The 14,948-nt window shown below is 34.1% G+C and overlaps 1 protein-coding gene across 3 annotated transcripts in view; it reads left to right on the forward strand.

The window, feature by feature from the left end:
• TNKS (tankyrase) overlaps window positions 1-14,948 on the forward strand; it is a 184,203-nt gene that overhangs the window by 18,903 nt on the left and 150,352 nt on the right. For all 3 annotated transcript variants that reach the window (XR_009047651.1, XM_057696152.1, XM_057696151.1), the window contains exon 2: window positions 4,007-4,231. Coding sequence is in view for 2 of the 3 variants with exons in the window: in XM_057696152.1 (XP_057552135.1) it covers window positions 4,007-4,231 (225 nt within the window). In the remaining variant the exon portion in view is untranslated. The remainder of the gene's footprint in view (window positions 1-4,006; window positions 4,232-14,948) is intronic.

Consider the following 14,948-nt stretch of genomic DNA (forward strand, 5'->3'; position numbering starts at 1 on the left):
CAAGTTTGTCGTATCAATGGAACAGAAAGTGGAAGACAGGGTTAGTAAAGCTCAATGAGATGGGAGAGGTCACAGTGACCAGCTCACATAGAGCCTTGTAGGTCATAAGGAGGTTGTAGTAATATTTTATTATATGTGTTATTGGAACCCATTGCAGGATTTTAAGCAGGGAAGTGACCTAATCTGAAAAGATCACTCTGTCTACTCTGTTAAGGATGAATTGTTGGGCAGCAAATGTGACAGTAGAGAGAACAACAGGTTATGTGCTGAAGTCTAGACAAGAGATTATGGAACTTGAAACCAAGCTGATGGCACTGGGGAGTAGGCAGATTTGAGATGTGTATTTGAAAGTACAGTTAATGAATATCAGCACTGAGGGAAAGAATTCTTCAACAATAAAATGAGGAAAATGGTATCTCCCACAGGGTGTTATCACAGGAGCTAATGCTTGTCAAGCATTTGGCATACCTCTTGACACACATAGTGCTTACTAAATGTTAACTACTTACCATTATTATTTTTATTTTTATTTTATTGTAGTCAGGAATAGGGCATGTACTTTAAGCAAAAAGAATTTTTCTGTAAAAGGTAAATTATACCTGTTGTACAACTCTCAGGTTGGAAGTCTGTTATAGCACATACTGTTTTGTTGATAAAAATTGGAGTAATACACTGTCTTAATTTCTAACGACCTTTGTTGAATCAGAAGGAGGTGGTTCATTGGTTTTCCTTTTGTACTTCATAATACTAACCCATAAATATATGTGTAAGTAGCAACATTCCTTTTAAAAACTGTGACTTAACTTTTTAAAACCTGTGCTAGCTTGATGAAATGGGATGCTGAAAATCTTGTCTGCAGTATGTATCTGTAATGCTTTCACTTAGGGACTATTTCCCTAAGAGTTAGTTACTGATAAGTTACTTCAAATTCTGTATAGTTCTTTGAACTGACCCTAATTATTGTTTTTACTTTGGTTCTTTAGACCCAAATAAACAAATCAATTTTAGAGATAATTATGACTACAAACCTTGGTTATGAAACAAAGGCCTTATATAACCATCTGAGATAATGAATTCTCTTTATGTTTGAAAAATAAGGCATATGCATTCAACATGAATAGAATGGTGAATGACCAATTATGATTTGTACTTAATAGTACAGGTAGAGTATGTTTTGATAAACATTTTATGTATGGTTTTCTAGATTACAGTACTTTAAATAGGGGATTAATTTGTTTCATGGATAACAAAAGCTCTGATTTAATAATGTATTTTATTTTATTTTATTTTTCATTTTTTAATTTATTTATTATATTTTTGGGGGGTACACCAAGTTCAGTCATTTGTTTTTATACACATATCCCCGTATTCCCTCCCTCCCTCAACTCCCTTAATAATGTATTTTAATACAAAATCAAATTAGAAGAGATAACTTCATAATTGCCACATAAAATGTATCTTTACTGATTTTGACTGTTGACCTCCACCTTTTATAAACTTATGTGTACACACACATATGTTTTATACAAAATTATGTTTTTATGTAATAATTAAGAAAACATCAAAAAGAAGAAAAAATTCTGTACTTCTACTACTTAGTGATTTAGTCTCTTTTTCTACCCATCTGTATAGCAAATATATATATTTTCTCCTATATTTTGTTTTATATATTTTTAATCCAAAAGACTGATTGATCTAAAAAAATCTTTCTGTTGTTGAATTTTCTGTAATATCCTGTTGTTTGTGTTTGTGTGTGCGTGCACCCATATGTGCTTATGATCTATACCTTTCTTGGCGATTTTTTTCATTGTCGTAAAATATATAAATTTTAAAATCTTAAAGTTTTGTTTAAGCAATTTAAAAATAAAATACCATTTTGGCCATTTTAAAGTGTGTGACTCAGTGACATTAAGTACATCCACAGTGTTCTAGCATCCTTTTAATACAGGATGGTATTATATCAAAAACCATCACTTCATCATTTACTTAACAGAGTCTTTATTGTTGGGCATATAATTTCCATGATTTTCTATAAATCATATTATGATAAACATTCTTTTTTTTTTTTTTTGGCACACGGGCTTAGTTGCTCCACGGCATGTGGGATCTTCCTGGAGCTAGGATCGAACCCGTGACCTCTGCATTGGCAGGCAGATTCTTAACCACTGCGCCACCTAGGAAGCCCATGATAAACATTCTTGATGCAAAAATCTTTTATTCATATATGAATCTTTTTTTAAATGATAAAGTTTGAAAAGAGGTATTGTTGAGTCAGAGATTATATTTGTTTAATATTTACATTCATGATAGTGCTACATTTTTTTCTAAAATGTGGTACCAGTTTATATTCACATTATCAATGTGTGAGCACAATTGTTTCACCACTTTCTTGCTGATACCAAGCATTTTTGTTTTATTTTCAATTTTAGATCTAAAAGGTCTAGTAAAAAGTAAACACTCTTTGCTATTTTGCCTCAAAGTTATCTTTATGTTTTTTAAAGTGCCAATTGATATGTTAAAAAGTATCTTATTTTAACTTTATTAGTAAAGAAAGGAAATTAGTTCTCAAACATTGTTAATGCGCTGATTAGGGCAATGTGACTTTTCACTCAGGCTTTACTCAGATCTATAAAGCAGGAAAATATTTGAAGGATATTTTCTGTGGAAACCTAGTTCTGATAAATATCTGTGGAAACATATCTTTTAGTTTGAAAACTTTTTCTTAGAGCCTGCTTTCCTGGAATCAATGGATTTTAAAGATAATATGGAGGACATATGTTAAAATAAACCTTTTCTCTATTTTCCACATAGTTCTCATTTATTTAGTTTATATATGCATAAAATGAAGGCAGATATGACCCTTATTGCTTTTCAGTTTTATTTAAGATGTCATTTTCTAACAACATTACATGGTAAGTAATAGCATGGAGGTAGTGATACCTAGCTAATAAGTCCTAATAAAATTTAAAGTGGGAAAGAAAGGATCATCAATAGAAGTATTAAGTTAGTAAAGATAAAAACGCTAATATTTGCAGTTTCCTTTTTTTTAACCCCTTGCAGTGTAGCTTGTAATTTGATCACAATACTATAATGACTTTGAAATTGTCAAAATGGCTATTTTTTTCCATTCTCCATTAATCTCACTAAATCTTCATCATACTGGACTTTGCATAATGTGTTGCCCTTTGACTTCCATAATTTTGTGTTTTCTTGGTATTTCTTACCTTTCTCAGTATTTGCCTAGTCTTTAGGGTGCTTTAGATTTTTTTCTGGCTCTTCTGACCACCCCCCGCCTTTTTTCTGTCTGAAAATTGTTATGTTTTTCACCAGTGTTCTGGTTCTGTATTTCCAAACGCCTGTATTCTCACTTGTTTGTCATAAGATTTCCTCAAACTCAGTAAATCCAAGCTTGAATTGTTTCACTTAACTACCCCTTCATTTAGTTTGGCTACCAGTCCCAAGAATAGATATTATAGCATTATCTTGATTTCTTCCTTTTCAGATATCTTGTAACCAAACTATCACCACATATTTCTGGTTTCCATATATTCTTTTCCAATTTCCCTAGTGTAACGTTGAGTGTTGTGATTTGTCTTAGATTTGGTTGTCATTGGTATTTAAATAACTTTTATCTATTAATATATAGAGATGGATTTTATACATATGATTTTGTCTTGTGAAGCATGAGTGAAAAGTGAATGCCTTGGACAGAAATCTTGCCTAATTCATTTTGCATTTCTAGCACAGTTGCCCAGTACATAATAGGTGTTGAAGAAATGTTTTTTGAAGGAATGTCCCAAATTAAAGGAAGAGCTTTCTTAGTTCTAAGTTCTGTGAGATGAGAGAATCCATTTGAATGGCAACCTTTTTTTTTTTTTTTTTACCTTTTTGCTGTATAACACAGTACTTCAGTTGTTTATATTTGTTGATATTGTAAAAGGAATTCTAATGGTTCTTTTTACAAAATTGGTTTACTGTATAAAATATTTTCCGTCTTTCTTTTTAGGTTTTGGAAGGAAGGATGTAGTAGAACACTTACTACAGATGGGTGCTAATGTCCATGCTCGTGATGATGGCGGTCTTATCCCTCTTCATAATGCCTGCTCTTTTGGCCATGCTGAGGTTGTGAGTCTGTTACTGTGCCAAGGAGCTGATCCAAATGCCAGGGATAACTGGAACTATACCCCTCTGCATGAAGCTGCTATTAAGGGAAAGATCGATGTATGTATTGGTAAGTATTATTTGATGATGTTTAAATTGTAAGATCAACACCCCCCCACCCCCCACCCCCCGGTATAACATTTTAAATAAAGGTTTACCCTTCTTCCTTGTTTTTTATTGCAGTGGAAATAGTGTTCCCTCAGAATAAGTAAAGGTTTTATTACTTCTTATATTTAGAAGCAATTCTTTTCCATCAAAGGGGAAGACAGAGATGGAAATCTAAAGTTGGTTAAGAATAAGATGCACAACATTAACTCTCCAAATGGGAGGCAAATGCCAGCTGGTGTGGGACGAAATTTTGATGGATTACTGTTATCAAATTTAGTTAATTTATAATCTCTTTAAAAGACTGCAAGTTTTCCATCCTAGCATCAATGAGAACCATTTTAAAGTACAAGTTCTTACTGAATTGGATGACATATTTGGATGTTTTATGTTGATTCAGGGAAAGTCATCTAGTACTAAGGCAAAACCTTTTTTTTAATGTTGCCAGAATTGAACACCAGCTGTTTTATTAGCACTGGAAAAGCTTTGAGGAATTTGAATACAATAGTTTAAGGCTTAATATTTTCAACATGTGCCATAGTCTAGAGAAAAGGCAATTTCAAACAAAATTGAACTTTTCAACCATTTTAAGTATTGCAGTTATATGAAATTGTATTCAATCAGCATTTCTTTCTCTTTTATATTTATCTAAATATGTTTTTTTTTAGATTTTGCTGTATTGTGTAAAGTCTTTCATTTTGAAGTCTAAAACAAGCTTCTAGAGAACAAGCATAGCTTCTCCTGAGTGTATCACCTCCTTCTTGAAACTCAAGATGGTGGATGTTTGTTTAGCCTGTGGCAGGTTGATTTACGTAATTGTGGTCTTCCTGAGTGGCATCCATTTCAGTTTAGTCAGATATTTTTTATGGTAAAACTCAGATAGATATGTCATTTTTAAAGATACAGAGGTGGTGCCATTATTAAGCTTCTCTCCCTCTTCATAAGCCATCTCTTCCAGCCTCAAATATATTTTTTGGTTTTCCTCAAATTATGGCATTGCCTGATAAAACTTCTTTATCCCATTCTCTGTCATTATCCTTTGTCACTTCACCATCCATTGACATGACCCTTTGGGTACCATGTCCTTTTTGAGCTTTGACATCTTCCACTTTCACTTGATTTTCCTGTTTCCTCCTGTGTCTCTCCCTAAAACAGCCATGTCCTAGACTAAGTCATTTCATAAAATTAACCTGAAAAGCTTGAACTTATCACATACTCTCTGACCACTAAACCCCTTAAGTTACTTGTGATAAGTTACTACGTGATGACTGTTATCAAACTTCGCATGTATTCTTACCTAATCTTCTAAGTCTTCAGCTTCCCTACTTTCATGCTTTCTTGCTTCACTTTGTCATATCCATTGGAATTTTCTGTCATTAGTTATAGAACTTTATACAGTTTTCACCTTCTTAAAATATTATCCCTTTTAGGCTTCAGTGTTCTATTTTCCTACCTGTGCCTCTCTGAATTTTTCATTCTACCAGTGCTTTTAATATCTTATTGAAATTAATATACCCTTCTTCCTCCTCCTAATCCACCTCTCAAAAGTACATAATGAAAATGCTCCTTTTATCTAAGTTCATTTATTGGTTTTTGAGTGTCAGTTATAAATTGAAGTTTAGTTTCAGAAAACCCATCTCCTACCATAAAAATACCAAAATTCATAGTATAACTAAAAATATAAATATATACCTCTGTAAACATTAGAATATAAAACCAGCTCTTAATATAAAGCTATATTATTAAATAATCCTTTTGGGTCATTTTCTTGCATGGGCAGAACTGAATGAGGCCTTTCTGAGTGCAGTGATATTCGTATCGAAACTGTAAACTTTGTTTTCCTGGTAAATCTCCCACAGGCAAGCATAGGCATTTTTTATTGCCCAAAGAACTTTTAAGTACAAAATTAATTTTTTTAGTATTTTTGTTGATGATTGTGATTCTGATATTATAGATTCGCCTCTTGAAGTGATCAAACCATTTTTTTTTCCCACTTAAAACTGCTAATGTAGTGTATCTGATGTCTTACTTTATCCATTAAAAGTTGCAAAGGAGAAAAAAAGTTGCAAAGGAGCATGTCTTTGCTGATGTGTTCTTTGGAGACATAGATTTGTTTCATCCAGTTGTGGTTTCAAAAGGCTTTACACGTCATAAATCAGCATATCACACTTTCTCTTCATGTCCATTGATCAAAGTAGAATTGGTCACCATTTTGTTGATGATGATCAATAAGATTGTGTGGGACTTATTATAAGGACATAGATGTGTTTGATATTTGGGTGGGAGGTGAAGTGAGGCTTTTAGCTCTTAACCTCTTATGAGCTAACATTAGCTAGGATGGTCTAAGAAACCATTAATTGTATACTATAGAGTCTAAGGTCTAAGTAATACAAAATATTCACAGAATTATAAAATACTTATTAAATTAAATAGAAAATACATTTTTTATACAAATGAATCTATAAATCTTTGCATAATGGGTCGATAAAACTAAGAAAGCCTCCTATTGTGTAGTGTTAGCTAAATTGTGTTGCCCAGCAAACCACAGATCTTAAAAATCATATTGCTTTATTGTATTTGACTCTTTAGAACTCTTTATATAATGAGGCATTTATTACATATTTTTAGCTTGTATTTTGTAATAATTATAGATTCACAGGAAGTTGCAAAAATAGTACAAGAAGATCCATGTACCCTTCACCCAGTTTCCCACAATGGTTGCATCTTATGGAATCACAATACAGTATCAAAAATAGAAAACTAATGTTGGTACAGTGTGTATAGTTCTGTGCCGTTAATCACATGTTGAGATTCATGTAACTGCTATTGCAGTCAAGATACAAACATATTATCGCAAAGATCCCTCTTGTTCTGCTTATTTATAGCCTACTTTTATAATGACCTGCTACCAATCCCTCACCCTTAACCCTGTCAACCACTAATATGTTCTCATCTGTATAAGTTTGCCATTTTGAAGATTTTATATAAATGAAATCATACAGTATGTAATTTTTTGAGATTGGCTTTTTTTTCATTTGGCCTTCTAGATCTTTTTTAAAATTGCTGATTATTATGCCATGATGTTGATGTACCGTAGTTTAGCCATTCACCAATTGAAGAACATTTTGGTTGTTTCCACTTTTTGGCTATTACACATATAGCTCCTGTGAACACTTGTGTAAAGGTTTTTATGTGGAAATGGGTTTTCTTTTCTCTGAGATAAATGTTTTGGAGTGTGATTGCTGGGTAATACAGTGAGTACACATTTAGCTTTTCAAAGAAACTGTCATATTGTTTTCCAGAGTGTTATATGATTTTTCATTCCTAACAGCAGTGTATGAGAGATCTAGTTTCTCTGCATCCTTGCCAGCATTTGGTATTGTCACTGTCTTTTATTTTAGCTGTCCTAATAGCTCAGCATGGTTTTAATTTACACTTCCCTCATGGCTAGTGATGTTTCACCTGCTTACTGCCATCTGTATCTCCTCTTTGGTAAAATGCCACTTCATGTCTTTTGTCCTTTTTCTTGAAATGGAGTAGGATGCATATTTTCTGGGATGCATTTAGTTGTAAATAACAGAATACCTCATCAATAATCACTTAAAGAATAAAAACTTATTGACTCATAAAATACAAAGTCTGCGTGAGGTTACAGGATTGACTCAGGAGTTTCAACAACGACTAAAAAATAGGCAAACATATTAGCTTTTCCCTCTTGGTTTCAAGGTGGTAGCAGTAGCTCCAAGCATCATATTCTCACATCAACATCCAAAGCAGGAAAGGAGGAGGTTAAAAAAGGGGCTTTTCTACTTAAGATTTTTTTTCAAGAAGAAAAGTCTTTCCCAGAGACTTCCTCTTAAGAGCCCATTTTTCAGAAATAGGTTACATGTTCACCCCTAGAGTAACCACTGGCAAACAGGAATGAGGTTATCAGAATTAGAGCCAATCATGATTTATCCTCTAGGTCTGGGCACCTTGCTTCCCAAATCAAATTGGAATCTTTTAAGTAGTAAGAATAGGAAATATGTTTGAGTGGGTGATTAACTATGTTTGCACAGAAGAATAAGACAAGTAAGACTTATTAGTAAGATGCCTAGGAGTGGGATTGCTGGGTAGAATGGTAAGTGTATGTTGAATTTTGTAAGAAGCTGCATTTCCCTGATGGCTGAATATACATATTGATCACTTGTGTATATTCTTTTGTGAAGTCTCTGTTCAGATCTTTTGAAATAGAAAAAGTATTTGGTGTCTGCCCAACCTTGGACTAATAAGGTGAGATACCTAATAAACAATTATTCTTAGGTTAAATACAGTTTATAGTGAAATAAGATTATAGTTTTAATTATCAACACATTTCAGAAATGTAGGAAAGCAGATTTTGGTTTAAGGGTCTCTGCTTGAAGTGCTTTATAATAACTTATGTAGGATACATTTTCAAAAATTAAAATGAAAGAATAAGCTACCCCATAATGAAAAATTGAATGTGTGATGTGTCTCAATTTTAAGATTTACAAGTCAGGTGGACCTTGTTTAATTAGAAAATAATTATCCAAAATATGCATGGTTATTTCTGTGATAACATCGCCTCTACTATTTGGAAGTATATTTCTAGAATTTAGGGAAATAGGTTATTGTTAATAACTTATTGCCTGAAATCTTTCTGTGAAGGAAGACATTAATTTGTAATACTTAAACTTTTTTCTTTTTTTCTTTTTTTTGGTTTGTGCAGTCCCTCTGCTCTTCTGAGATCAAAAGACACAAAGATGTTCTCTGGGCTATTTCTTCATGTCATTGGCTTTGGTCATAGTTTTCCATATTCCTGCAGTATCAAGGCAGGAATTATAAGCAGTTTAAGTAGTTCAAAGACAGTCTTTATAGTTCTGGTGTAGTCTTAACCTCCAGTTCTCATTGGCATCTCAAAGTAGAGTAGCCCTCTGTCCACTCAACAGTATATTTCCTTTCCTTTTTTTTTCCAACAAAAATGTGAGTTGGGAGCAAAATATAAAGTTTGGAGCGCATGTGTTAAGAACCAGAGTACTGTTTACCATATTTTATTTTTTCTGACCTTCGTTATTTAGGGATCACATTTTCACATAGAGCCCTCTTCAGCATGCATCTGTGAGTGAGGGAACTCCCCTGCTGTCTGTTTCCAACTTGTAGCAGAAGCAGGGAATGAACTTATTTTGCTAATAAGGCTTTGAGATTCTGGAGAACTTTGTTACTGGCCATAACCTAGACTACCCTGACTGATTATGCTCTATTTATGAAGTTGAATTCCTATGTAAACAATAAAGAAATGGTTAAGAAGAATGACTTGTTTGGTTGCCATCACAGAGAAAAATATCTTGGAGCTGATCCCTAAGTGAACCAAGGTCATAAACACAGTTCAGGATACTTTCCTACTTAATAATTAGCATATACAAATATGATGAATTAAATTAAAATTGTTGTAATCAGAATATATTGGTTTCCAATGAAGCTGTAGGGCCAAGTGAGAGTTTTAAACTGAATCAGGTTAGGTGTCAATTTGAGCTTCAGATTGGTTAGCGTCTTGTTATACACTCCCCTTTGGTATTCTGCTTAGATCTTACTTAATTCTTGCCTGATCCTATTGTTAGTTCTCTGGAGTAAGGAACTAACAGTAATTGTCTCATTTATTGTTGTATTTTTGTTGCCTATTGCTAGTATCTAATTGTATACTCAAGAAATGTGTGTGGAATGATAAAGCAATTCACAAGAAGATGGCTTAGTTCTTTCTGGCTTTTTTTGCATTACTCTGTGTTAAGGTGATAAGGAAGTTGAGTAATTTTCTGCTTCTTGTTTAGGTGATATTTGGAGATTCTTTTATTTTAAAGTAATGTGAATTTGCAGCATCTCAGATAATCCCATGTTTATGAACAAATATAAAACATATCTTATAGTCAGATATAAATTATGTTTAGATAATCTACTATTTGTCACACTGTTTTTGTTCTTCATTAAGCATGGGTTGTTGAATATTGGTTCTGAGCATGCCTTGACTTCTGGTTATGGATTTTCTATAAGGAATGGAGAGTCAAACACTGTCTGTTGTTACTTGTAGATTAAACCCAAGAGTTCTCCTGTCATGAACTGAAGAGTTGAGATAGGGAGGAAAAAGAAAGAAAAAGGTGATGTTAGTATATTCACCAAAAATTGCTATGGTTACATGATATGTAATACAGTGTTTTCCCTTGAGGCAGTTCAGGGCACCTAATCAAACAATTCCGCTAATATTTATATCCTTCGCATGAAGCAGATGATGCTGATTATCTCCCATTTTACTAGTGAAGAAAGGAGAAAGCTGTTACTTTGCCACAGTCTGTGGAGCTGACATAAAGTTGTTATAATAAGAAATATTTTCTTAACTGAGAACGGAAAGTTCTCTCTGCTTAGGGAGGTTTATTTAAGAGTATATCTTAAGCATAAAAAATTAATTTCATTCTTTATATGTGCCAAATTCTTCTTTATTCTTAGTTTAGCTTTTTAAATCATCTAATATTTAACAAATTTAAAGTGGTAATCTCTACCATGCTTTAAAAAAAAAAACCTAAAACCAAATCTTAAGATATATCTATTTACTAAAGCTTAAACTAAGTTTTTATTATAACTCACTCCAAAAGTAATATCTCTTTCATAATTTTTTAAATTAATTTTATTTATTATTTTTTTGGGGGTACACCAAGTTCAATCATCTGTTTTTACACACATATCCCCATATTCCCTCCCTCCCTCGACTCCCCCCCCCACCCTCCCTCGAGTCCCCCACACCCTCCCCGTCCCAGTCCTCTAAGGCATCTTCCATCCTCAAGTTGAACTCCTTTTGTTATACAACAACTTCCAATTGGCTATCTGTTTTACAGTTGGTAGTATATATATGTCTGTGCTACTCTCTCGCTTCGTCTCAGCTTCCCCTTCACCCCCCGCCCCCTCCCAAACCTCGAGTTCTCCAGTCCATTCTCTGCATTTGCATCCTTGTTCTTGTCACTGAGTTCATCAGTACCATTTTTAGATTCCGTATATGTGAGTTAGCATACAATATTTGTCTTTCTCTTTCTGACTTACTTCACTCTGTATGACAGACTGTAGGTCTATCCACCTCATTACATACAGCTCCATCTCATCCCTTTTTATAGCTGAGTAATATTCCATTGTATATATATGCCACATCTTCTTTATCCATTCATTGGTTGATGGGCATTTCGGTTGCTTCTATGTCCTGGCTATTGTAAATAGTGCTGCAATAAACATTATGGTACATGTTTCTTTTGGGATTATGGTTTTCTTAGGGTATATGCCCAGGAGTGGGATTACTGGATCATATGGTAGTTCTATTTGTAGTTTTTTAAGGAACCTCCAAATTGTTTTCCATAGTGGCTGTACCAACTTAGATTCCCACCAACAGTGCAGGAGAGTTCCCTTTTCTCCACACCCTCTCCAACATTTGTTGTTTCCAGATTTTGTGATGACGGCCATTCTGATCGGTGTGAGGTGATACCTCATTGTGGCTTTGACTTGCATTTCTCTGATGATTAGTGGTGTTGAGCATCTTTTCATGTGTTTGTTGGCCATCTGAATGTCTTCTTTGGAGAAGTGTCTGTTTAGGTCTTCCGCCCATTTGTGGATTGGGTTATTTGCTTTCTTGGTATTAAGCTGCATGAGCTGCTTGTATATTTTGGAGGTTAATCCTTTGTCCGTTGTTTCATAGGCAACTATTTTTTCCCATTCTGAGGGTTGCCCTCTAGTCTTCTTTATGGTTTCTTTTGCTGTGCAAAAACTTTTAAGTTTCATGAGGTCCCATTTGTTTATTCTTGATTTTATTTCCATGATTCTAGGAGGTGGGTCAAAAAGGATGTTGCTTTGATGTATATCATAGAGTGTTCTGCCTGTGTTTTCCTCTAGGAGTTTTATAGTGTCTGGCCTTACATTTAGGTCTTTAATCCATTGTGAATTTGTTTTTGTGGATGGTGTTAGGAAGTGTTCTAATTTCATTCTTTTACATATTGCTGTCCAGTTTTCCCAGCACCACTTATTGAAGAGGCTGTCTTTTTTCTATTGTATATTCTTGCCTCCTTTGTCAAAGATAAGGTGCCCATATGTGTTTGGGCTTACTTCTGAGTTCTCTATTCTATTCCATTGATCTTCCTTTCTATTTTTGTGCCAGTACCATACTGTCTTGATCACTATGGCCTTGTAGTATAGTTTGAAGTCAGGAAGCCTGATTCTATGAACTCCATTTTTCCTTCTCCAGATTGCTTTGGCTATTCGGGGTCTTTTGCATTTCCATACAAATCGTAAGATTTCTTGCTCTAGTTGTGTGAAAAATGCCATTGGTAATTTGATCGGGATTGCATTGAATCTGTAAATTGCTTTGGATAGTACAGTCATTTTCACGATGTTGATTCTTCCAATCCAGGAACATGGTATGTCCCTCCATCTGTTTGTGTCGTCTTTGATTTCTTTCATCAATGTCTTAAAGTTTTCTGCATACAGATCTTTTGCCTCCTTAGGCAGGATTATTCCTAGGTATTTTATTCTTTTTGTTGCAATGGTGAATGGGAGAGTTTCCTTAATTTCTCTTTCTGCTCTTCCATTGTTAGTGTATAGGAATGCAAGAGATTTCTGTGCATTCATTTTGTATCCTGCTACTTTACTAAACTCATCAATGAGTGCTAGCAGTTTTCTGGTAGAGTCTTTAGGGTTTTCTATATATAATATCATGTCATCTGCAAAGAGTGACAATTTTACTCCTTCTTTTCCAATTTGTATTCCTTTTATTTCTTTTTCTTCTCTGATTGCTGTGGTTAAACTTCCAACACTATGTTGAATAATAATGGTGAGAGTGGACACCCTTGTCTTGTTCCTGTTCTTAGAGGGAATTCTATCAGTTTTTCCCCATTGAGAACGATGTTGGCTTTTGGTTTCTCATATATGGCTTTTATTATGTTGAGGAAATTTCCTTCTATGCCCATTTTCTGGAGAGCTTTTATCATAAATGGATGTTGAACTTTGTCAAAAGCTTTTTCTGCATCTATTGAGATTATCATATGGTTTTTATCCATCAATTTGTTAATATGATGTATCACGTTGATTGATTTGTGTATATTGAAGAATCCTTTCATCCCAGGGATAAACCCCACTTAATCATGGTGTATGATTTTTTTTAATGTGCTGTTGGAGTCTGTTAGCTAGTATTTTGTTGAGGATTTTTGCATCTATATTCATCAGTGATATTGGTCTGTAATTTTCTTTTTTTGTGACATCTTTGCCTGGTTTAGGTATCAGGGTGATGGTGGCCTCGTAGAATGAGTTTGGGAGTGTTCCACCTCCTGCAATATTTTGGAAGAGTTTGAGAAGGATAGGTGTTAGCTCTTCTCTAAATATTGGATAGAATTCGCCCGTGAATCGATCTGGTCCTGGGCTTTTGTGTTTTGGGAGATTTTTAATCCCAGGCTCAATTTCCATACTTGTGATTGGTCTGTTCATGGTTTCTATTTCTTCCTGGTTCAGTCTTGGAAGATTGTATTTTTCTAAGAATGTATCCAGTTCTTCCAGGTTATCCAATTTATTGGCATATAGTTGCTTGTAGTAGTCTCTCATGATCTTTTGTGTTTCTGTGGTGTCCGTTGTTACTTCTCCTTTTTCATTTTTAATTGTGTTGATTTGCATCCTCTCCCTTTTTTTCTTGATGAGTCTGGCTAATGGTTTATCAATTTTGTTAATCTTCTCAAAGAACCAGCTTTTAGTTTTATTAATTTTTGCTATTGCTTCCTTCCTTTCTTTTTCATTTATTTCTGCTCTGATCTTTATGATTTCTTTCCTTCTGCTCACTTTGGGGTTTCTTTGTTCTTCTTTTTCTAATTGTTTTAGGTGTAAGGTTAGATTGTTTATTCAATAATTTTCTTGTTTCTTAAGGTAGGACCGTATTGCTATAAACTTCCCTCTTAGAACTGCTTTTGCTGCGTCCCATTGGTTTTGAGTTGCTGTGTTTTCGTTGTCATTTGTTTCTAGATATTTTTTGATTTCCTCTTTGATTTCTTTAGTGATTTCTTGGTTGCTTAATAGTGAATTGTTTAGCCTCCATGTGTTTGTCTTTTTTGCAGTTTTTTTCCTGTAATTGATATCTAGTCTCATGGCGTTGTGGTCTGAGAAGATGCTTGATATGATTTCAGTTTTCTTGAATTTGCCGAGGTTTTGATTTGTGACCCAAGATGTGATCTATCCTGGAGAATGTTCTGTGTGCACTTGAGAAGAAAGTGTATTCTGTAGTTTTTGGATGGAATATCCTATAAATATCAATTAAGTCGAGATGGTCTAATGTGTCATTTAAAGCTTGTGTGTCTTTATTTATTTTCTGTTTGGATGATGTGTCCATTGATGTAAGTGGGGTGTTCAAGTCTCCCACTATTATTGTGTGACTGTCGATTTCCCCTTTTATGGCTGTTAGCATTTGCCTATGTGTTGAGGTGCTCCTATGTTGGGGGCATAGATATTTACCATTGTGATATGTTCTTCTTGGATGGATCCCTTGATCATTATGTAGTGCCCTTCCTTGTCTCTTGTAATAGTCTTTACTTTCAAGTCTAATTTGTCTGATATGAGTATTGCTACTCCAGCTTTCTTTTGATTTCCATTTGCATGGAATATCTTTTTCCATCCCTTTA

The sequence above is a fragment of the Hippopotamus amphibius genome, chromosome 10, assembly GCF_030028045.1.
Source record: "Hippopotamus amphibius kiboko isolate mHipAmp2 chromosome 10, mHipAmp2.hap2, whole genome shotgun sequence".
NCBI classification, from domain to species: Eukaryota; Metazoa; Chordata; class Mammalia; order Artiodactyla; family Hippopotamidae; genus Hippopotamus; species Hippopotamus amphibius.